Source organism: Neofelis nebulosa, chromosome 2 (assembly GCF_028018385.1).
Source record: "Neofelis nebulosa isolate mNeoNeb1 chromosome 2, mNeoNeb1.pri, whole genome shotgun sequence".
Lineage (NCBI taxonomy): Eukaryota > Metazoa > Chordata > Mammalia > Carnivora > Felidae > Neofelis > Neofelis nebulosa.
The window spans coordinates 180,761,622-180,786,604 of NC_080783.1; the positions used below are offsets into that span (position 1 = coordinate 180,761,622).

Here is a 24,983-nt window from a genome sequence, read left to right on the forward strand (position 1 = left end):
AAAGTGCTAAGAGATCAGAGGGGAAAGTTGAGAGGATAAGAAAGGTTTCACAGAGGTAGCACTGTGAAGTACAAGATTTGGACGGACATGTGAGGGGGAAAGTATTATAGCAGTGGCCAGAGGCAGGAAACATCATAATGAAATGGGAGTATTTGAACTTCTCTTCAATGATGGGGCTATAGAAATGAGAGCAGGGTTAAGTAAACTAACAAGGGATGCTGGACCCAGGAACGAGGAACAGCAGGAAGGCTTCACCACCTCAAGCCTAAAGGAACAAGGAAGGAAACATTACCTAGGATGAACTGGAGGAGGAGCTAATCAAAGGACACTCTAACATAGTCCATAGCCACTGCCAGAAATGCATCAAAACAGAGTAGCAAGAGGAATAAAGACCCCAAGAGCTCTCTCTTTTCCTCCTTCCATCGTCTGTCACTACCTCCCATTCCCACTGGCTAACCCCAACCAGAATCCAAAGGAAAAAGAGCCTCAGGTGACACAGGCTGTAAAGGTCAGCCTTCCTGAGCAAAGAGCAGAGAAGGGCAAAGAATCAATCTGCAGGAAAATGGAAAATAACCAGAAAAGGCATCCTTAGACTCAGGGGCTAGCATAAGCATAGAGAGGCTATAAAGAGAAGGAGGCCAAATGAGGGACAATATGCTCTGGAAGGAGAACATGTTTTTCAGATTCAGATGCTGAATCTGAAAAGAAATCAAAATTAGTGGCTTAACTGGAAAAATTACTAGGGTTTGGGGAGGTAGGAGAGCAAAGGATGGAGAACAGCAGCAGGTTAGCACTCTGGTTCTCTCTATAGTCAAAAGAGCAAGAATCATAGGACTCTAGGTCTAGTTAATCTAGTCTCTAACTGTGACCCTGGGCTAGTCCTTTGGCTTCTCTGAAACTGTTTTTTCCACTATAAAAATAGGTAGAGGTTGTGTTAAAACATTAAGATCCCTTCCAACTCTAGGAGCCTGTAAAGCCAGTATCTCCAGGTAAATAAGCATGTTCATCAAGTGAGTAAATAACCCTTCTGCACTGGAAAAACCTGGAGTCCACTTATTTACTTTTATAAAAAATTAATTTCGTTTAAATAAAGACAATAAGAACTTGTAGGTTCCAACTGCAGCCAAGTCCTGCACAATACAACAAAGAATGTTAAAATACAAGCAGACTATCATTTAGTATAACCTTGAAACTGAGTAAGACCAATGTAACCAGATTTTAAAACATGCTTTGGAATGCAGAGAATGCAAAGAAACAATGGAGTAAGCAGAATAAGTTGACTAAAGTGGCACATTTTGGAAAAAACAAAATGAGGTGATAAAATATAGCGAAGAAGCAAAGTTCTTAAAGGTGTCTTCAGAAATAAATGAACTCCAATGTAAAGTCTTTGTCTCTCTCTCTCACACACACACACACACACACACACACACACACCTGGGAACAATTTCTTCACAACACAGATATTCAATGAATATGCTATGTGCCAGGTACTATCATGGTCTCCAACGGACATCTTTAAGGACAATACAGAAAACAGCAAATATAATTAATCATTACCTAATCTTCTGGAATGAGCTCAAATTTCACCCCTTCCAAGCAACATACTCTGACTTCCTACGATACTAACTACCATAGAACTAATTAGTGCTGGTACTGTAATCAGTATTCTTCAAAATACATCAGAGATCATACAGACTGGGGGGCAGAGGGAGTTTGCCTAGGAATCTGCTCACCATTTATAACACTGTTTCTAAATATTCTCTCCAATCCTGTCTCTCAGAAGTGGCAGCAACTAGGGAGCTTGGTGACTTAGGAAATATTTCTACCTCACAGGGGATAAAGCTAAGTTTGAGTTTGCACACTTAGGACATCGTTAAGTCATATATTTTGACCATTTAACAAGCATTCATTGAGCACCTACTATGTGCCAAGCACTGTACTACAGACAAAGGCCCTGGGGATACAAAGATGAGTAAAGACCTTTGACCTCTGGAGGACAGGGTGTAATGCAAGAATCAGACATGTGAACAAAAAAATCTACAATACAATCCAATGTAGGCTCAAATACAGAGATATTAACAAAGTGCTATAGTGGCACACAGACAAAGGACAAGAGTAACTCTAACTGGCTCTGTCTGAAGGAAGACCTCAGAGAAAAAGTAAGATGTGAGCTGTAAGTGAAAGGAAGAACTGGAGGTTTATCACTTGCTAGAATTCTAAGCAATTATAATTCTAAGCAAGAGGGAAAGGCTGTTTAAGGACAAAGAGCTGAGAGGCTAAGTCATGTTCTAAATAATTAACAGTTCACAGTGCTGGAGTGGATAACTTGGGTAGAGCACCTGCAGCTAGCTAAGTTGAGACTAAAGAGAGATAAATTAGGACCAGGCTGTGAAGGGCCTTGGACCTGACAGACAGCTGACTTTGGCAAAATGGATTCAAAACAGATTTTTAAGCACTGATGGCTGAGTCTGATCTGATTAGGGATAAATAATGTGAGGAGAGGGAAGACTAGTTAGAAGGTTTTGCAAAAGTCTAGGTAAGAGATGATGAAAGCCTAAATTAAAGCATTATCATGTGGGAAAACAAGGACAAATCCAAGAGATATTACTAACGCAAATTTAACAGGATCTGGTGACTGGACATGAATAAGGGAGATGGAAAACAGCTTTAAATGACTAATTACGTATGTATGGTGGAACTTCAATTAATTAAAATATTTAGGGAGAGGGCAGGGCGCCTCAGTGCCTCAGTCAGTTAAGCATCTGGTTAAGCTCAGGTCATGATCTCACCGTTAATGAGTTGGAGCCCCACATCATGCTCTCTGCTATCAGCACAGAGCTGATCCTCTTCGGATCCTCTGTCACACTCCCCACACCCTCTGTGCTCTTTCAAAATAAATAAACTTTAAGATATAAAGAAATAACATATTTAGGGAGACTTAGTTGGCTTAATTATATATTCACGCTAAGAACTATTCTTTCAAACATAACCTTTGTTTAAATCTTTATTGAAAAACCTTGCTAAATATAATAGGCTAACTACATTAAAACTGTCTTTTTCTATAGAATCCACATAAACATCAGTTATCATTCCATACTACAAAGTCTAGGCACTGATAGAACTCAACATATCGCAGGGGATACCCTAGAATTTGCTTTCAGAATAAAAGCCTGGTATTATCTTCCTCAAGCAACAGACTGCATACCATGCAACAGCCTGATTTTCCAATCAGCAGAATATGGCTGGATCATGATGCTCCTTCCTGGTTGAATCAAACTTAAACTCCCTGATATGGGGCGCCTGGGTGGCGCAGTCGGTTAAGCGTCCGACTTCAGCCAGGTCACGATCTCGCGGTCATGAGTTCGAGCCCCGCGTCAGGCTCTGGGCCGATGGCTCGGAGCCTGGAGCCTGTTTCCGATTCTGTGTCTCCCTCTCTCTCTGCCCCTCCCCCGTTCATGCTCTGTCTCTCTCTGTCCCAAAAATAAATAAAAAACGTTGAAAAAAAAAATTAAAAAAAAAAAAACTTAAACTCCCTGATATGATCTTCATATCATCTGGGGATGGCTGAGTGATTAGATTATTACTGAATACAATCTTTTTGCATTAAAAAAAAAATCCACCTAGAACTTTAGAAATATCAAAATGGATGTGACCAAGAGCCTTTGCAGCTTAGTATTTATTGAGAGGCACTTCAAGCATAATGCCATCTCTGTCAAAACCAAACTCAGGACACTTGGAAACAGATGTGGCTTGTCTGTGATATTCCTTATTTCTCATTTAAGCTCTCAGACTAAAAGTCCGAGTTTTGGTGGTTTATATTTTCCCTGAGTTAGGGAAGGTAATATATTATTTTATTTAAGTTGTCTCTTGCTAAGCTGCACAAAAAATGAAAGCTAAAAAAATTTTTTTGAGAAGATGAAAGATGTTGATCCTAATCCTTAAAGGGTTTTATCACTTAATTCAACACAGGCAATGTTCTGAGAAATGATTCACAAACAGTGTTTGAAATTTTCCAATTTAAATATCACTACAAAAGCTCTTAAAACTGCAACTACATGCCTAAACTTCTCCACTGAATAGTAGAAATAATTACTTGATTGGTTTTTAATTTCCTGAACACAGCTAAAAGTAAACAATTTAACGGACAAGCAAAACCAAATGTTACTTCAAATTAGCAAAAAGTTTTCTGGCTCAATACAGCTCTTTCATAACAAAAATACTTGTGAAGTACGGTATGAATGCTGAAAAAATTGCATGATTCAAACATGCTTTTTACCCTATTCATTATATTCAACTTTGCATTACTGAGTTGTGCTAAGAACCTAAACCTTTACCTCCAGTTTTTCTGAGAACCCCATATTACTCCAAAGTTTTTAATTTTTTGTACAAGCTACCAAATAAGAATAAAAACACTCCCCCCCCCTCACAAATAATAGCACCTATAATTATTACACACAAAAAATACTAGGCCAGGCTAAAAGAACAACAGGGCCAAAAATAAAATGTTTGGCCTGCAACTGGAGATTCTATTAATGGGCAACTGCTCAAAATTAAGCTTTCACACTACGAGAAAGCTTAACTTTTGTGTTTATATCTTGAGAGAGCTTTCGAAAAGGAAAGTGAGTTCCACAGAAATGAGAAAAAGGGGAAGAGATACCCTCCAGTATGGTTTGGTGGCGAATGACCTCTCTGTGGAACAAGAGGCCCCTAGCCTCACCCTCCAACCCATCTCAGCCGAAGAAGTGAGGAGAGCTTCCCGAGAAGAGAGGGCCTCGGTGGCCACGTCGTCCTACTCACCCCAGAGGGCAGCGGAAAGGAGGCGGGGAGAGAGCGACATTCGCGCCCACGGCCCGGCCCGGACAGGCAGCAGGGACCCCGGGGACTCAGGGGTGGGGGCCGGCCCCTTTCCCAGACCCTCTGGGTCTACTCACTCCGCAAGTGGCCAGCAAGAAAGCCATTCGCCAAGGCCCCCGCCCTCTGTGCCTCCAGAGGAGGGAACTAGGTGCCGCTTCCAAGCACCCCTTTTCTCTCCCCCAGTCCGTATCCCCCAGAATGCAGTGAAGTCTCTCCTCTCAGGTTCCGCCAGTCCCCCGGGACACCCCTTTAACCTCCCCCCCCATTCTTGCCCCGCCCCCCGCCCGGGCCTAAGGGCCGCACCGATTGGCTGGCCCTGGCGGCTCCTGGCAAAGAAACCCCTGGCGATTGGCCATAGGTCACCTGCTGTAAAAGAGGTGAGCGGCTGATGATTGGCCGTTAGGCCAATTTTGGGTGGAGAGGCGAGAGGGAGAGGGCTACTCACTGGAGGGACGGGCAGCTGCGGTGGGCACCGGAGAGCCTGCCCCCCTGCCTTCCTGCCCAGACCCAACCCCTGCTGCTTCCTCACGGAGCCCAAGGCCCCCCTCGGGGGCTGTAAGCTGGGAACCCAAGCCTGCTGCAGGACCTATGTTTCGAGACGTGCAGCTGCTGCCAGCTGAGCCCACGCACTCCTTAGGAAACGGAGGTCACTGCTCAAGGGAGCTGGGCTTGGCTTGAGAACTTCAGCCCCAGGAATTCCCATAACGTGGCGACTGGAGAAGAACTTACCGACGAAAAACTGCTCCACCTACACCCACCGACTTCTAGTTTACTATCTAAAAATCTGGCAGCTGTGGAACCAAGTTTCATCTCGCTGCTTTGCTTACTTCCGCAAAGTTGTTTGTGTCGCGTGCGGGGGGGTTGGGGGGAAGGAGTTGAGGGGAGGAAAAGATACTTCATCAGTAAACAAAAGAGTGGGTGCCTGTTTTATTAATACAGGAAACATCGTAGGCCTGCTGTTATGCCACAGCTCCATAAGGAATGTAGGTGGCTTGTGAAGATGCTTCAAGAAACTAAATGGCATAACTTCAAATTAGATCAAAAGTTCGAATTTAGAGGACCTTAACAGATAATTATCCAAAATGCAGGGAATCACAGACATAAATGATTAACTTACTGCTCCGGAGGACAATCTCCTTTTCTTTCCCTTACTATTTTTCTTTCTGGTTATTTATATATCTGCAACTACTAAATTCCTAAGCACCTTAATTTTTCTAGCTCTGTTGCTATCCCCTACAACTAGCATAGTGTGCCCTGCACAGAAGGCTCAATAAATGCTTGCTGCACTCAATGTTAAAGATACGTACAGTTTAATGTAAATTTTTTTCCCCAAAATGCCCAATACCAAACACAATCTCTTTTTCCCAAACCCATGCTTCAAAACCCTGGTCTTCCAGTACTCCCTCTATATCAGTAAACGATAACCACTACCATCCACTCTAATATGCAAACCATAAACTGGACAGTCCATGTTGCCTCTCTCATTCCACCTTCAATCCATCAAGTTCCATCATTTTTACCTCCCCAATACATTCTCAATTATGCCCACCTCTCCCCATTACCACCACTCGGTTATAGGTCTGGGCCTTTTGCAATAAACTTCCTGAATCTACCCTAGCTCCTCCAATTCAGTCTTAACACTATAGCCACAGTAGTTGGTTTTCAAAGCCAATTTAATTACCCCCTCCTCACCCCCTACCACAACCAATTAAAGAACTTCAACTGCTTTCCAATGTGCTTAGGATAAAATTCAGTCTTTAACAATGGCTTACAAAGTTTAGCTCTACTTACACCCTTAGTCCATTTTACACCTTCCACTCCTTCATTTTTTGCATTTCACATAATGACCTTTTTCAAGTTTCTTCAATTTGCCATGGTCTTTCCAAGTTCATAGCCTTGGAGCTGGCTGTTACTTCTTTTACACTTATCCACTTGACACAAATCTTCAATTTACTGCTATTCATCATCTTATCCTCCTATGTGAATTCCTATTATGTTCTCATGGCCCCTATAACTCTCCTTTACAAAACTTATCACAGCTATAATTTTACATGTATTTGAGTTACTCTTTTTAATTACATAAAATACTCTTTTTAATTACATAAAATACTCTTTTTAATTACATAAAATGAGATAATTTACATAAAATAAAACATCTATTTTAGATGCACAGTTCAACATATTTTGATAAATGTATACATACATGTAATCACCACAATTAAGACACAGAATATTTCTATCACCCCAGGATTTCCCTTAAGCCCCTCAAGCAGTCAATCCCACCAACCACTGCTCTATTTGCATTATTCTTTCATTAATGTTCATGTTTACCACTAGACTGTAAGCTTAATTAGGAGCAAGGATCTATCTAATTTGGTTCAACATTATATCCTCAATATTTAGCCATATGCCTGGCACATATTAAATGCTTAATGATGGATTTTCTATGTTAATAGATTATGAAAATAAACATCAATTGTATGATAAATATCAAATCATAAGCAGTGATGTAGAAAAATACATGAATTTTGCCAGATGGACAAGGTCAATGTCTAGCAACTTTCACTAACACCCTTTAACATTTTCCTTTAATATCTGCCTTTAGCAGTTTTGTGCTTGAGCAGCCCAAAGTATGTAATTCAATATTGGCTGATCCAACAGTTCTCCAGGGGAAAAAAGCCTCCATCTCTAATTCTATGTACTGTACTGTTTAACCCCATAAGAGACATAATACTTATTTGTATCTTTCTTGCTTACCAGGTCCATCATGTGCTTATGTCTTATCTCCCCAACTAGACAGAAAGACCCATGGTGTCATCAGTGACTTCATATTTAACAGTGTCTATCAAAGTGTCACACTTTTTTAAAAAGTGTTCTCCAAATCTATCATCATCATCATCATCATCATCATCATCATCGGTCAGTCATTTCAAAATATAATGCACTATCATTTTTGACAATATAGGGTAAATAGTAAAGTTCTAGTAAGATTTTAGTGGACCTGATTATCATTAGTTTTTTTTTTTTATTAATAAGCTGAAGTATTTAGATTAGGGGTAATGGCAATAGAATATATGAGTTATGATGGTCTCTTAAGACAATTGAGTTTTCTTCTACTGTGTGTGTGTGTATAAAACTCTACATTCTAGTTACACATTTAAAGAGGCCACAGCTACAATCCAAAGTCTACCCGTTCATCTAGTTTCATGCTAGAGATAACTATTTGTTACATATAGTTCTCACTTTCCTAATCCTAGCATAAAGTTAATGTGCATGAAAGATGTACTATTTAAGATGAAAAATAATTACGTAATACAGGGCAACTTGACCCATTTTATCTCAAGAAACTAGAGGACTCATAAGCAAATTTGGCAACTCAAGTTGTTTTTTAAAACATCTACAAATTGGGGCACCTGGGTGGCTCAGTCAGTTAAGCATCCAACTTCAGTTCAGGTCATGATCTCACGGTTCGTTGGTTTGAGCCCTGAGCCGGGCTCTGTGCTGACAGCTCAGAGCCTGGAGCCTGCTTTGGATTCTGTGTCTCCCTCTCTCTCTCTCTGCTCCTCCCCCACTCACGCTCTGTCTCTCTCTCTCTCAAAAATAAACATTAAAAAAAAGTTTTAAAAAATCTACAAATTATTTCAGAAGAAAGTTAAGGGACCAATGCCTTAAACCCATATATAGCAATGGATTTCCAATGTATGCATAAAAAAAAGTCTTCAATACTTATCTTTGAACTACATAACTAAGGCTATTATGTGATTAAATTAGTACTTCTGTTTTTGTTCAAGATAAAGAAGAATACAATAGGATGAATAAGGAGTACAAAAACAACCTGAGAAAAATAAAAACACAAAGATTCAGGGTGAGGGGGTCTTTCAAATGGCAAGAGGTCAAGCAAAAAATAGGCCAATTTTACCTACAGCTATTAAGATGAAAAGAAAATTTTAACCATACAGAATTCATCCACTACTTTCAAAAATATTCTGCTAGAGGGCTCAATTATGTTTATGTATATATTACATTTATGTTCATAGTATATGAATATATACCTATGAATTTGCTTTGCAACTCAGGCCAAATGATTGGAACAGGTAACATTAAGAGACAACTCTTGGAAGAAGGACATGCAGCTCCACTATTTAACCAGTATCCAAAAGTCTCAAATTTCCACATAGAAAGTTTGGTCATATGGAATCGAAACACCACTTGCCATATGGTAGAAGCAGTCTGTAGTATCTCGTGACCACGGTGACCCATGTTCCAAAAGTTTATTTTATTTGCAATTCTCAGTGCATTATCAAACAGAAGAATTATTTGGTTCAAGGTTAGGAATAAACACCCTTTATAAACCACACAATGGCTATGATAGTGTACTGCCTTGTTCACCAATATATCTTTAGTATCTTCTTAACACAGGGACTGACATGTATTAGGTACTTAATAAATATCTGTTAAATGAATGAAATGCCAGGTATTATACTATGAAAATAGCAGTATAAACAACTAAAAAGGCTGAAAATGGCAAGTAAAGCAAGCAGAACAGAGAAAGCAGAGACAGAAGGCTGTTGTTTTACTGTATGAGCCCTTTAGTACTATTTAATTTTAAAAGCTTATATTAGGTACTAGTGCCCCAATTTTTACACATAAAATTCTGCAACTTGTAGATTTCATTAAAAACACATGAGTTGCTGGGGTGCCTGGGTGGCTCAGTCGGTTGAGCGTCCAACTTTGGCTCAGGTCATGATCTCATGGTATGTGAGTTCAAGCCCCACGTCAGGCTCTGTGTTGACAGCAGGGAGCCTGGAGCCTGCTTTGTTCGGACTCTGTGTCTCCCTCTCTTTCTGCCCCTCCCCAACTCATGCTCACTCGCGCTGTCTCTCTCAAAAAAAAAAAAAAAAAAAAAAAAATTAAAAAAAAAAAAGACACATGAGTTGCCAAATTTGGTTAGAAGTACAAAGCTCCTTGCTACAAAATGGATGAGATGGCTTTGTATTATGTAATTACTCTTCCTTTTAAATGCTCCTGCTTTTATGCCCTCCAACTTTATGTAAAATTAGGAAGTTAACAAACTGTGTGTTCATCTCTAAAGAAAGGGTGTGGGAAACACTACTGCTTTTATTTTATATACTTCTACATATTTAAAAAAATTTTTAGAAGCATGACTTATGTCATTATTTTATTTTAATTTCAATTAAAATTGAAATTCTCATTTTTAATGAGAAATTCAATCCTCATTATTTTTATTTTCTACTTTATACTAGACTGAACTCTGTAAAGTCAAAGACAACACGGCACTTATTCACGATTATATCCTCTATAACTAGTACAGTGCATGGAATACATTAACTGTGTGGTATTTACCAAATGCATAACTTTTTTGTATTCTCCATATGTTCTGAAGTGAGCATGCACTATTTTTTTTTTAATTTTTAAACCTTACTTTTATACAGAGAAGGCAGGAAAATATATAATAAATTCTAAAAGATTTCCATAAAAACACAGTTATGATAAATTTATGGCAGTTAAAGGAATGACCTTCAGCAGCTATAAGACTGAATCATCTGTTCTTTTAATTTAAAAAAATTTTTTGAGAGAAAGCACACACAAACACTAGTGCACGCAGGGGAGGCACAGAAGGAAAGGGAGGGAGAGAATCCCAAGCAGGCTCCACGCTGGGATTCAGGGCTCAATCTCACCACTGTGAGATCATGACCTGAGCTGAAATCAAGAGTCAATGCTTAACCGACTGAGCTACCCAGGCACCCCTGGACCATCTGTTTTTGTTTCCTAAGAGTTTAAGATAGATGGGCCATTGCTTGGACAATAGAACTGAAGAAAATCATGAATCCTAGAATCCTAAATGCCAATTTGGGAGCCAGAGATTATCTACCCTCAGTAATTGCAATGACTATGGAAACAGCCCTTAGGGAAATTTTTCTTTGTTATAGGAAACCCAAGTAACTGGCTACTTCTCCATACCACTTCACCTATGGAAAAGGTGGACACATATATATTGCAATCATTTTCTTTGGGAAACAAAGAGTTTCAAGGGAGAAAAACAAAACACATCTATTTTTCTCCATGATACAAAAATAAAATCTAAGGTAGCAGGAGAAACACTACAATGCTGGTAAACAGAAACTTATATACTGAGAAATTGAAACATATGTTCAAAAAACTAATCTTCAAGTGAAGTAGCTTAACACCTAAGAATAGTACTCAAAAGATTTCTATTAATTGTAGCTACCCAGTAAGACACATGAGACATTACAGAAAAGAGGGTAGAATTAAGGTATCCTAATACTAAAGATTAGTTTCTCAGCTACTATCCCAAATTATACCTTAAATACAAAATTTGGCAGGTATGTAATTGACCGAAGTATCTAATTTTGAAAAAAGCCTTCATAATGGCTCTATAATGGTTCTGTTATTTTTCAGCTTCAATAATGATTTGCAATCTGAATTCTATCACATTTTCCTTATGTATAATTAGGTTTTACCCACAGATTCAATGGCATTTCTGGTGAGGTTTCTACTAGCCCTCTCTATTCCCCTCAGCCATATTCTTACACAAGGTATCATGTCCTTTCTAGGGGCTTGAGATCAAAGCCAATGGATAATGAATGAACAGTAAAGGGCAAAAATTATAAAATTACAAGACAGTAGCAATGAAATTCCAATTTGATAACCACCTAAGATACAGTCTACAATGGCCTACATAAACCTATATAGACAAGGACAATTATAGCCCAATTTCTCAGACCAAACAACAATCACAGAAGCCATTTAGTATGAAAAAATTTTAAATATCAACTAATTTATAGCATAAATGTAAAAAAATATAAAGGTCTATACTACTCAATTAAACATCTACATGAAGGTTTTTAAACTGGAATCTAAAAAAGTATCTACCACAATCTTCTATGTTTTCATTTTTTATATAACCTATATAAAACCTATATAGCCACAAACTGAATCATCTCAGTAACAACCTTAAATCCAAGTGGTACCAACTTATTTCATTGTTCATTTTGTTTATGATCAACTTGGCACCAAGTACTACTACTTGTCACAGAAGAGCCTTGACTATGAAAATGACATATTTTGTGAAGTGAAGGTCAAATAACCTCATAGGATGTGATGTACAATTGAAGGTTTCCCAGTAGTCAGAACAGAGAAAAGTGGCAAGATGACAGTTATCACAATCCACAGCAGTGTATACATGTCAAACTTAAAAAGATTCTATACCCTAACAGTCAGTACCATTTTCACATTGTAAGTAGTGACCCATTTTTACAAGGCAGTATCATTCATCACATTAAATAAATATTAACTTAGATTTTATTGCTTTGTATTTTGTTTGTATTTAACTTGCAATTTTCTTTTGGATGTATAAAATTTTAAATATAATAAGTTTATGCCTAGCTTAATTTTTGCCCACATTAAAGAACATGATATATATAATATTTGAAACACTGGAATTTTGGGCTTGCAAGAGTTTTATTTTGTTTTTTTTTTTCTAAAATAGGTCCTAGTTTACTGAAGATTATAAACCTTTTTTACATCTGTATGATATCCAGACAAGCTGCTATAATTCACAAAACTTTGCACAGTATAGGTAACACTGCTAAACCTACAGGATGTAGCATCCTATCTTCTTCCAGTGATCAATTCCTTGCTTGGCAATCTCTTGCATTTTGTCTGTACTAAAGCTTACTAGGGCAAATAAACTAAAAGTTTCCCTCCATTAATCAGTTTCAGCAAATATCCACTGAAGGATTCTTACAGGCTAAGAAGAGGGGGAAAAAGAAGCTCAACATCCCCTCTGGCCCCTCTTCAAGGAGTATCCTAATTTAGTTGGCTGTAAATACATGCAAAGATAACACAAGCTAACATACAAATTTAGAATGACTAATGGAAATTAAACTACTATAGGAGTTGCAAGGAGAGAAGATTTTAATTGTCTTCTCACATCCTCAGACTACCCTAATTGCAATTTTAAGATACCCACAGAGGAGGGACACCTGGGTGGTTCAGTCAGTTAAATGGCTGACTCTTGCTTTCAACTCAGGTCATGACCTCACCGTTCCTGAATTTGAGCCCCGCAGCAGGCTCCGCACTGACAGTGTGGAGGCTGCTTAGGATTCTCTCTCCCTCCCTCCCTCTCTCTCTCTCTCTCTCTCTGCCCCTCCCCTGCTCATGCGTGCTCTCTCTCAAGATAAGTAAATAAACTTAAAAAAAAAAAAAAAAAAAAGATACCCACAGAGAAGCAGGGAAAACAGGAAAAGAGGAAAGATAGAAGGAAAGGGAAAAGGTACAAGAGATGCTAGATGAATTTACAGTTAATCAGAATAAAAGGAAGAATGGAACTAATATTTATGAATACCTTCTACATACAAGGTATAATATATTAGAGATATTATAAATCTGAACACGACTTTATTGAGGCTTTATACTTACCTTTAAAGATCAGCTCAGACTTAAAAGAAATTAAGTACTTACTAACCCACATTATACAGCTAGTAAGAGGGCAGAGCCAGGACCCAAGTCTTGATAAGCCTAACTCTACAGATTTTCTACTATAATATACTGCTTCTTAAACCATATTCAAGTTAGACGGTGCCTAGTGGGCTAGGCACATAGGTGCTATGATAAAAATACTATCGAAAAGATAGGTTTGCTCTCACCTCATGAAACTTATAATCTCAAATGGGAGATGAATTAAACAATAATGTATTATTAAAAGAGATAATGAATGTAAAGCCCACATAGTTCCTGGCACATAAGAAATGCTCAAATATTAGTTGCTACTGTTATTACTACATACCAGAATGTTATATGGACCACAAAGGAGGGGAAATTACAGCAGAGGTTAAAGAGGTAAGAGAGTACTTTTTTTCCTCCATGTTTGGATATTTATTCAGCAACTAAATCAGCAGGTGGTTTCATGGAATAGATGTAAAATAAGGAGAAAAAGAAATTAATGTGTATTCCTTAGAATATGGGGACATGCATAACTGCTGAATTAGATATTTTCTTCCTATCTAATAAATTTGGGTGCCAGAAGTATGGTTAGAGCTATCCTAAGTCAGGGCAATGGAAAGGGGCCTTAGCAGGAGTGGCTGTTACAACTAGAGTTTGTTGTGTTAAAGATGCATGAGCTTCCCAGGGATCAGGTTAGTAAGGTAGAAGGATAATGGAATCCTCCTTAAGATGGCTACTTTCTACCACAATGAGACTCAGAATTAAGAATTAAAAGAATGTTAAATGTTCTGCCAAAAATAGAAACTGGGGTGTGAAGGGAGCAAGTGGTTAGTCGGAGAGCAAATAACAAAATGCCTGTGTCAATGAACTGTGTAGCATGGGATGTCCCAATGGGAGGATGTCCAAAGAATTCCCTGATGAACTCCAATTTATTTATTTTTTATTTTTTTAATATATGAAATTTATTGTCAAATTGGTTTCATACAACACTCAGTGCTCATCCCAAAAGATGCCCTCTTCAATACCCATCACCTACCCTACCCTCCCTCCCACACCCCATCAACCCTCAGTTTGTTTTCAGTTTTTAAGAGTCTCTTATGCTTTGGCTCTCTCCCACTCCCAATTTAAAAAATCTAATATTTAGGCACCTGGCACACATAAGTCACCAGTCATATAAGACTTCGCCTATTTTTTTTCCTATACTCCCTTTTCATATCCTTGCCCTAACTCAGAAGGAAGACCTATGAAGAAGACAGAAGACAAGTGAAAAAAAATGAATCCTTTCCATTGTCCCAATAATACAAGTTCCTCAGTCCTCAGTTGGAGTTATCAGGCAAACAATGAGTTGAATAAGAAATTAAAGTTTTGTTACAGGGCTGAATTAGAATTTCTTAACCTAAAACAGTTTTAAAATCCAAAATAAGACTTATTCTTGTAACTGACCAGAAAGCTATGAATATGTTCAAGCTCAAGCAGTCAGACATGGGGAGGGAATATATGGAGAGCAATTTTTTTTTTTTTTTTAGTACTGGTTTCAGGAGAATTCAGTGGTTCATCAGTTACATATAAAAGCCAGTGCTCATCACAAGTGCACTCCTTAATGCCCACCTCCCCTCCAGCAACCCTGAGTTTGTTCCCTATAGTTAAGTCTCTTATGGTTTGCCTCCCTCTGTTTTTATCTTATTTTTCCTTCCCTTCCCATATGTTCATCTGTTTCTTTTATTAAATTCCACATGAGTGAAATTATATGGTGCTTATCTTTCTCTGATTTATTTTGCTTAGCATAATACACTCTAGTTCCATCCACATTGTTGCAAATGGCAAGATTTCATTCTTTTCGATGCCTGAATAATATTCCATTGTGTGTGTATGTGTGTATATATATACACACACACATATACATACATATATATACATGTATATATACACATATGTATACATATATACATACATATATATACATATATACACATATGTATACATATATACATGTGTATACATATATACACACATATATACATATGTATATATGTATACATATGTATACATGTATATACGTATACATATGTATATACATGTATACGTATATATACATATATACATACGTATACATGTATATACATGTATATACATATATATATACAATATACACATACACACATACATATGTGTGTGTGTGTGTGTGTGTCTTTTTTGTCCATTCATTAGCTAATGGACATTTGGGCTCTTTCCGTAATTTGGCTACTGTTTACAGTGCTGCTATAAACACTGGGGTGCATTTGCCCCTTCAAATCAGTATTTTTGTATCCTTTAGATATATACCTAGTAGTGTAATCATTGGGTCATAGGGTAGTTCTATTTTTAACTTTTTGAGGAAACTCCATACTGTTTTCCAGAGTGGCTACATGAGACTACTTTTTATTACAGTGATAAGAAAGAGATGAAATGAAGAGGTAATATGTGCATTGGGTCTTGAATGACTGGAATTAATCTTTCAGAGGCAAATTTGAGGACTAAGGATGGTGAGGACTTAGAGTAGCATGAGTAGAAGCATGGAACCAGAAAAAATTTCTATGCGGAGCATCAGATCAGCAGGTGGAAAGGTAGGTTGGGGTCAAATTAAAAAGAGACAGAAATCCCCTAATAAAGTTTTACTTCATCCTACAGGCAAATGTAAGTAATTAAAGGTTTTTCACAGTTATTGATACCTTAAGGTCTTTTATTAAAGGTGCTCTTTTATAAGATGAAGAGAATAAATTCAGGAATATTACAAGGGTACCAGAAATAGAGTTAGCAAGATGCAACTTACATGGTAGTCAAAGTGAGAAGAGGAGTATGAGCGATTCTATTAAAAAGAAAAGACACTGGGGTGCCTGGCTGGCTCAGTTAGTAGAGCATCCAACTCTTGATCCCAAGGTCATGAGTTCAAACCCTACAATGGGCATGGAGCCTACTTTAAAAAAAAAAAAAAAAAAGGACAACACACACACACACACACACACACACGCAGTTTGGCAGGTGGGAAGTTATCACCTAAGAGGACTCTCAACTCTGAAACTTCAATGGCTCAGAGAGTAACACTGTCATTAACAGAAACAGAAAAATGGGATAAAGAGATGGGTTTGAGGAAGAAGGAGATGACAAGCTCAGATTTAGCCATGTTGAGGTTGAGTTCCAGGGGGACATCTAACTGGCAAAATCCAAAAGGAAAGAGTGTAGGACTAAAACCAAATATGAAAAGATATATATAAAAACGGGTGGGTGAGAGGTAAGGAGAAGTCACCTACATAAAAGTTTTAGATGAATCCATGAAAATGGTGAGGGCTACTGGAGGCAGAGGGAGTAAGGTCATAGTCTCAAAGGAAACATCATACATTCAAGAGGATGGATGTAGTATTAACTCTGAGAAAGTAAGCATATTTTTCTTTGAAATATGCAAAGCAGAGAAAGAAAGTATAGGTGAAATCACTAAGAACTAGTGCAGTGAGACCTTTTTCTTTTTTTTTTTTTTTAAAATTTTTTTTTTCAACGTTTTTAATTTATTTTTGGGACAGAGAGAGACAGAGCATGAACGGGGGAGGGGCAGAGAGAGAGGGAGACACAGAATCGGAAACGGGCTCCAGGCTCCGAGCCATCAGCCCAGAGCCTGACGCGGGGCTCGAACTCACGGACCGCGAGATCGTGACCTGGCTGAAGTCGGACGCTTAACCGACTGCGCCACCCAGGCGCCCCATGAGACCTTTTTCTATAAAGAAGGGAGCAGGCTGTGTTAGATACTGCACACTTTAAAGATTTCACTGTGGGGATTTAATTGAAAATCAAGGAGTCAATAAGAAGACTGTTAAATAGAAATCCAATTACAGTTAGACAAAATTTAAATACAGCCATCTCAATTTTGTGACCCCTAATAGTACTAGAGGCTGACAAACCAAACAATGGCGGCCTTGGGGAATGGAAACCAGAATGGTACACAGCACAAAACATCAAGTGACAAAAAATTCTAAGGGTGATAGCAAAATCAGTGCTTGAGAAGCAGGCATAAGGTCTACATGGGAGGATGACATAAGCAAAATTAGGTATTAAATGGCCAGAAAAAACGAAGTAGAGCTCAGACCAAAATAAGAAAAGTTCAGAAGAAGTAAAGTGATAGAGGGTAAAGGTAAGAAAACTGTGGTCAAAGAGAAAACACTTTTAAATTCAATATTATGGAGGTAGTGCAGCCCTCAGTAACAACAAGGCCAAACCAGTATCACTTAATGGCTAAAGTAGAGATGAAATTCAATGGAAAAAGAAGACATGTAAAGCCTTTTCCTGTGACCATTTGCAAGAGAGTTCCATGAGTGCCTACTCCATAGTGCCTAATAGTACACTATACATCTCAAAGTACTTGATAAACAGCAATGGAAAAGCAACCTATACATCATCTGTTTCTTTGTTAATTCTTTCAATTATTTTTCATCTAACTAACAGTTACTAAGCACTCTTTAGAATGTTAGTCAGGTACTGGGAGTAAAAATGGTGAGAGTAGTTGCTGTGTTAGTAATAGCAGCTAACATTTATCAAGTTCTCACTATAGCTAGGAATGATTACAACAAATTTGCATTTAACTAATTTAATCATCAAAACAACTCTATAAAGGTAGGTACTTTTATTGTTTTCATTTTATAGATGAGGACAGTGGAACTCAGACTAAGTTCAATGTAAAGAGTTAAACCTAAGTGGTGGCACTGGGATACAGACCAAGACATTCTGGCTCCAGAGTCAAGTTCTTCACCACACTTCACTATCTCTGGGAGGAAAATCTTTACTTTTTTGCCAATCAAATTAACATTTACTTACATATTTCTAAATGTCCTATCTTATGCATACATAAACTTTATTTAAAAATATATATTCTCTTGTATTACATGTATTTTAAAATATCAAAGCTATCAGAGTCTAAGACTTTAAAATTTTTCTTTTCTTCTTGTTACTTCTTCTGAGTGAAAACTCAGAAATTCCAAAAATGGATCAAACTAGGTACCCGGCCTTCAGGAGTCTGCATCCTAATTGGGGAAGCTGGAGTAACACATACTTTAAAAGATAAACAAAAAACAAAACAAAAAAAACAAAACAAAACAAAACAAAACAAAAAAAAAATATATATATATATATCATGAGGACTTAGTGAATTGTGCGACAAGTATGGCATTCGAAGGAAAGAGATCATTTTGAGTTTGGGGGATGGGTAGAAAGGGGTCAGTCAGGGGAGGCTCCACAGAAGAGATCAGTTCTGAACTGGGCTTTAAAGAAAAGCCATGGTATATAAAAGCAGAGTGGAGGCAGATGGCATTTCAGAGAGGAGAGAAAACATAATGTGCAAGAATGTGGAGACCAGAAATGAAAAGATGCGTTCAGAGGAAATTAAGTAAACAGCAGCAGCACTCTAGTAAAAAGTTGACATAGAGGTATAATGGTAGATATGTCTAGAAAGGCAAGTTGAGAACAGATCACAGAGGGACTTGAATTGAATGTCAGTCTCACCAACCACGGAGGGAATCTCATCTGCCGCATTCATGTTAATAGGATTCTTAAAACACTTGTCTTCCTACTGAATCACAAATTTCCTAAAATGATGTCACAGTCATTTATAAAACTGCCTAAAAGCAAGCCTTCAGAAATTATGAAATTGCTTTTAAAAAGCATAGCTCAAAGAATAACTTACAGATCTCCTAGTTCAACTCCATATTCATTCTTATAATCTCTTAATAGCCACATCCTTGAATAATGTTTTTTAAGCCTCTATTTGAACAGTTTCAGGTGATGGGGAGTTTCCACCTTGTAGGACCTGCAATGCCCTATATACCACTTTGTATAATCAAGCCAGTTCCTGGTACAGGACAAAAATCAGTAGAGAAAAAGAGTTATTAAATATCAGTTTTCTACAACTCAACCCTATAAATCAAAATAATTAAAACAAAATCCTCCAATGCCATAATATAAGCTCCTGCATTTAAGAATGAACTTGGAAAACTATCTGCAGTATGGTGGAGTAAACATTTGTTGTTTTTGTCATCTATCATCTTTTTTCCCCATTATGACTTTGCTTGGTGGGCACCATCTTCTACCCTATAAGCAATATGTTTCTGGTGAAGCAGGTAACAGCCCAGCTCCAGGAGTGAAAGATGTGACTGTGAAATTGTGATTGGTCAGGATTAAGAAAATGATTGGAGATAAGGTGATCAGCACTAATCCTATTGGTCTTACTATGGTCCAGAAAGAACAATAACCTTCTGTGGAATTGGGAGTTCCTACAATATTTTCCTGATAGTATGTTGTACATCTCAACAATGGGAGGCTGAAATTGCTACAACAAAAAGAACTTATCTAAAAATAAAGGCACTCCAGAAGAAATGAGGCCTAGAAATAGAAATGGTGGATTTGGGTCCTCATGGCATTAAGTGCCTACTTCAAACCGCATTTCAGCCAGATTTACATTTTTCTTAAACCCAATTTGTCTTTTTTTTCCTTTTACTTTCACCCCAAAGAGTACTACTTAACACATATGGTAACTGCCAAATCCAGTAACAAGAAAAGTAGGTCAACTCATCAGTACTTATGTATTATTATACATTACTGCATAATTTAGTTGTATCAATAACCAATCATAGATACTAAATTTAAAAATGATCTGGTACATATTAACACAGCATTTCACATTGAATATGGCCTTGAACTGTCTTATTTCTAAATAAAAATCAGTATTTTACCCCATAGAAAGCAGAAGAAAAGGAATATACTTTTACTAATATAACACTATAAAGGCAAGAATAAGCAACTCAGAAATAAGAAATTTTCATTATATCATATCACAGTTATTTTAAAAAAACAGAAAGTAAACAAACAAAAACTAACGAACTATCCAGAAGCTATGTAAAGACTCTTACTTGAAGCTGAAGAGTATGTCTAAGAATTGTTTCTTCTAAGGCATGGATCCACTTCTCTCGCTCATCAGCATCGCGAGCTGAAATAAAATATTATAAAAATTAAACCGCTAATTTCTACAAGATAGTTTCATGTTTTAAAGTAAAAATTTTAAACCTCAATACTAATAGGAGAGGTTTTAGTTGTGCCATTTTCTTAATAGGTTCATCTTCCTATCCTTTCTAAACATGCAATCCACTTGCAGCAATTTATAACAAAGGGAATAATTATGGTCAGTAATAGCAAGCTACACTTCACTGAGAACAACTAGAAAAGCTGGAAAAATTACTAAAAAATAATTGATTGGAGACAATAGAAAATAACAAGGTAATAAAGAAATAACAGGCCAAAGTCTAAAAGACAAACATCTAAAAGATAAGCCTTATATTGAAGGCCACTTTTCTCCTTATAAATTCCACCAAAGGAGTAGTAGACTGAGCAACGTACTTAAAAGCTTTGTCAGTATGTTTGGGCAGGAGCTGTATGGGAACTATGTATTTTCTGCTTAATTTTTCTATGAACCAAGAACCGCTTTAAAAATAGTCTATTAAAAAAAAAAAAAGCCTTGTCAAGGCAAAAGTTGGAAACCAAGGCCCACCACCAGTGGGGTCTCTAGTAAATAAGTCATGCTTCAATTAGGGTGTCATGGGGCTACACTTAATAGAGGGATTAAGAATAAAACAATTAAATTAACTGCTCAGTTCTGAATGGCAAAGAAAAATCTTCATGCCCAAAATGGATTAAAACAACCCCATGTTATTAGTGACTCTAGGTACCTGGCTAACAAAAGCAAACAAAATCTTTTCTGTAGGAAGATAACATCATTTCAACTGCTGAATCATCTCTATAAATAATTTTTTTTTTTTTTTTTTAAAAATTTTTTTTTCAACTTTTTTTTTTATTTATTTATTTTTGGGACAGAGAGACAGAGCATGAACGGGGGAGGGGCAGAGAGAGAGGGAGACACAGAATCGGAAACAGGCTCCAGGCTCCGAGCCATCGGCCCAGAGCCCGACGCGGGGCTCGAACTCACGGACCGCGAGATCGTGACCTGGCTGAAGTCGGACGCTTAACCGACTGCGCCACCCAGGCGCCCCTATAAATAATTTTTTGATACAATGTCTAGCACATAAGTACAGATAGCCAAGTATACAAGGAGACAAAACTATACATTAATGAAAATCAAAAGACAATACAGGGGCATATAGGTGGCTCTGAAGGTTAAACATCCAGCTCTTGATTTCGGCTCAGGTCATGATCTCACAGTCTGTGAGCTCGAGCCCCACATCAGGCTCTGCACTGATGGTGCAGAGCCTGCTTGGGATTCTGTCTCTCTCCCCCACTCACGCTCTCTCTCTCTTTCAAAATAAATAAATAAACTTAAAAAAACATAATCAGCAAAATTTAAAACTCAGTGGATGAGTTTAACAGCAGAATAAATCAACTAATGAGACAATTAGAGAAATGGAAGAAGAAACTTATCAGTATAAAAGACAGTAAGTCAAACAAAATATTTTCAAAAAGGTAAGCAGGGCGCCTGGGTGACTCAGTCGGTTAAGCTTCTGACTTCGGCTCAGGTCATGTTCTCACTGTTTGTGAGTTCGAGCCCTGCATCGGGCTCTATGCTGACAGCTCAGAGCCTGGACCCTGCTTTGGATTCTCTGTCTCCCTCTCTCTCTTCCCCTCCCCCACCCATGCTCTCTTTCTGTCTCTCAAAAATAAATAAATGTTAAAAAAAATTTTTTTTAAAAGCTAAGCAAGCAATTGAGCTAAACTCTCAAACAATGCTAGCCAAAAGACAACAGAGTACTATATTTAATGGATAAAAGAACATAGCTTCCAATCTAGAATTTGGTGAACGTCCTTCAGAAACTAAGATGAAATAAAGTCATTTTCAGACCAAAAAAACTAAAAATTTGTCACCAGCAGACACTCATTAAAGAAAATTTGAGGGGCACTTGGGTGGCTCAGTCAGTTGAGCATCCGACTCTTGATTTCAGTTCAGGTCATCATCTCACAGTTTGTGAGATCAAGCCCCATGCCAAGGTCTGCCCTGACAATGTGGAGCCTGATTGGAATTCTCTCTTCCCCTCTCTCTCTCTCTCTCTGCCCCTTCCTCTCCCTCCCTCTCTCTCTAAATAAACTTAAAAAAAAAAAAAGAAAAAGAAAATTTGGAAAGGTATTCTCCATGCCTACATGGATAATGTCTGATGGAAGGTGGTAGAAGCAGGAAAGAATGGAGTCACAAAAATGGTAAGTATATTAAACCATAAGAAACCTAGGAATAAACCTAACCAAAGAGGTGAAAGACTGGTACTCTGAAAACTATAAAACACTGATGAAAGAAATTAAAAAGGACACAAAGAACTGGAAAGACATTCCATGCTCATGGATTAGAAGAACAAATATTGTTAAAATATTTACACTACCCAAAGCAATCTACACATTTAATGCAATCCCTCTCAAAATACCATAAGCATTTTTCACAGAGCTAGAACAAACAATCCTAAAATTTGTATGGAACCACTAAAGACTCTGAATAGTCAAAGCAACCTTGAAAAAACAAAGCAAAGCTGGAGGTATCACAATTCTGGACTTCAAGTTATATTACAAAGCTGTAGTGATCAAACAGTATAGTATGGTACTGGCATAAAAACAGAAACATAGATCAGTGGAACAGAATAGAAAAGTCAGAAATGAACCCACAACTATATGGTCAATTAATCTTTAACAAAGCAGGAAAGCATATCCAATAGGGAAAAGACAGTCTCTTCAACATATGGTGTTGGGAAAACTGGACAGCAACATGCAAAAGAATGAAACTGTACCACTGTTTTACACCATACACAAAAATAAATTCAAAATGGATTAAAGACCTAAATGTGAGACATGAAACCATTAAACTCCTAGAGAAGAACACAAGCAGTAATCTTTTTGACATCAGCCATAGCAAGTTCTGACTAGATACGTCTCCTGAGGCAAGGGAAACAAAAGCAAAAATAACTATTGGTATTTCATCAAAATAAAAAACCTCTGCACAGTGAAACAATCAACAAAACTAAAAGGCAACCTATGGAATGGGAGAAGATATTTGCAAATGACATATCTGATAAAGGGTTAGTATCCAAAATTATAAAGAACTCAACAAACTCAACACCTAAAAAACAAATAATCCAATTAAAAAGTGAGTGGAAGACATGAATAGACAATTTTCCAAAAAAGACATCCAGATGGCTAACAGACACATGGAAAGATGTTCAACATCACTCATAATCAAGAATACAAGTCAAAACCACAATGAGATAGCACCTGACACCTGTCAGATGACTAAAATCAGTAACACAAGAAACAACAGGTGTTGACAAGGAAGTGGAGAAAGGGGAACCTTATTATACTATTGGTGAGAATGCAAACTAGTCCAGCCACTCTAGAAAACAGTATGGACGTTCCTCAAAAAAGTTAAAAATACAACTACCCTATGATGCAGCAATTGCACTATTAGGTATTTACTCATTCAAAGGGATACATGTACCCCAATGTTTACAGCAGTATTATCTCCAACAGCCAAACTATGAAAATAGCCCAAGTGTCCATCAACTAATGAATGGATAAAGAAAATGTGGAATAGATATACAATGGAATATCATTCAGCCATAAAAATGAAATCTTGCCAGAATGATGTGGATGGAGTGACAGTATATTATTATGCTAAGAGAAAAGAGAAAGACAAATACCATATGATTTCACTCATATGTAGAACTTAAGAAACAAAACACATGAGCATAGAGAAAAAGAGGGAGAGAGGGAGGCAAATCAAGAAACAGACGTAACTATAGAAAACAAACTTATGGTTACCAGAGGGGAGGAGGGTTGTGGAATGGGTTAAATAGGTGATGGGGATCAAAGAGGGCACTTGTGATGAGCACTGGCTGTTGTATAGAAGTGTTGAACCACTAAACTGTACACCTGAAACCAGTATTACACTGTATGTTAACTAACTGGAATTTAAATAAAAACCTGAAAAAAAAAAAAAGAAAGAAAAAAACAATTAAAAAATGGTAAGTACATTGGGGCGCCTGGGTGGCTCAGTCGGTTAAGCGGCCGACTTCGGCTCAGGTCATGATCTCGTGGTCCGTGAGTTCAAGCCCCGCGTCGGGCTCTGTGCTGACAGCTCAGAGCCTGGAGCCTATTTCAGATTCTGTGATTCCCTCTCTCTGACCCTTCCCCGTTCATGCTCTGTCTCTTTCTGTCTCAAAAATAAATAAACGTTAAAAAAAATAAAAAAAATAATAAAAATTTAAAAAATGGTAAATACATGGGCAAAACTAAATGCATATTGACTACATAAAATAATAATACCTTGTGAAGTTAAATACATATAAAATTAAATACAAACAACTGCAAATAAAGTAGATATTTAGATATCTACTAGTAGATATTAGATATTGGAAAGAAGATAAAATTACCAATTAACATTAGATTTTGATAACTGAAAGATTTATGTTGTAATTTTTAGAGTAATCACTATAAGGTTAAGTGTTTAACTTCCCACATAATAAATAAAAAAATCAGTAATGAAAAATAATCCAAAAATTTACAAGAAAGAAAAAAAAGAAACAAAATATAAGACAAAAAGAAAACATATGGTAAAATGGTAAAATTTTAACCCTAAAACACCA

At 37.4% G+C, this 24,983-nt stretch overlaps 1 protein-coding gene across 10 annotated transcripts in view; it reads right to left on the bottom strand.

The window, feature by feature from the left end:
* Positions 1 to 24,983, bottom strand: part of OSBPL9 (oxysterol binding protein like 9) — a 195,920-nt gene that overhangs the window by 59,977 nt on the left and 110,960 nt on the right. For 8 of the 10 annotated variants that reach the window (XM_058696078.1, XM_058696075.1, XM_058696057.1 and 5 more), the window contains one exon: positions 20,268 to 20,344. In XM_058696078.1, the coding sequence (XP_058552061.1) occupies positions 20,268 to 20,344 (77 nt within the window). Of the gene's footprint in view, positions 1 to 4,797; positions 5,101 to 20,267; positions 20,345 to 24,983 lie in introns of those variants that run through there. The other 2 variants (XM_058696065.1, XM_058696069.1) reach the window with 2 other exon arrangements.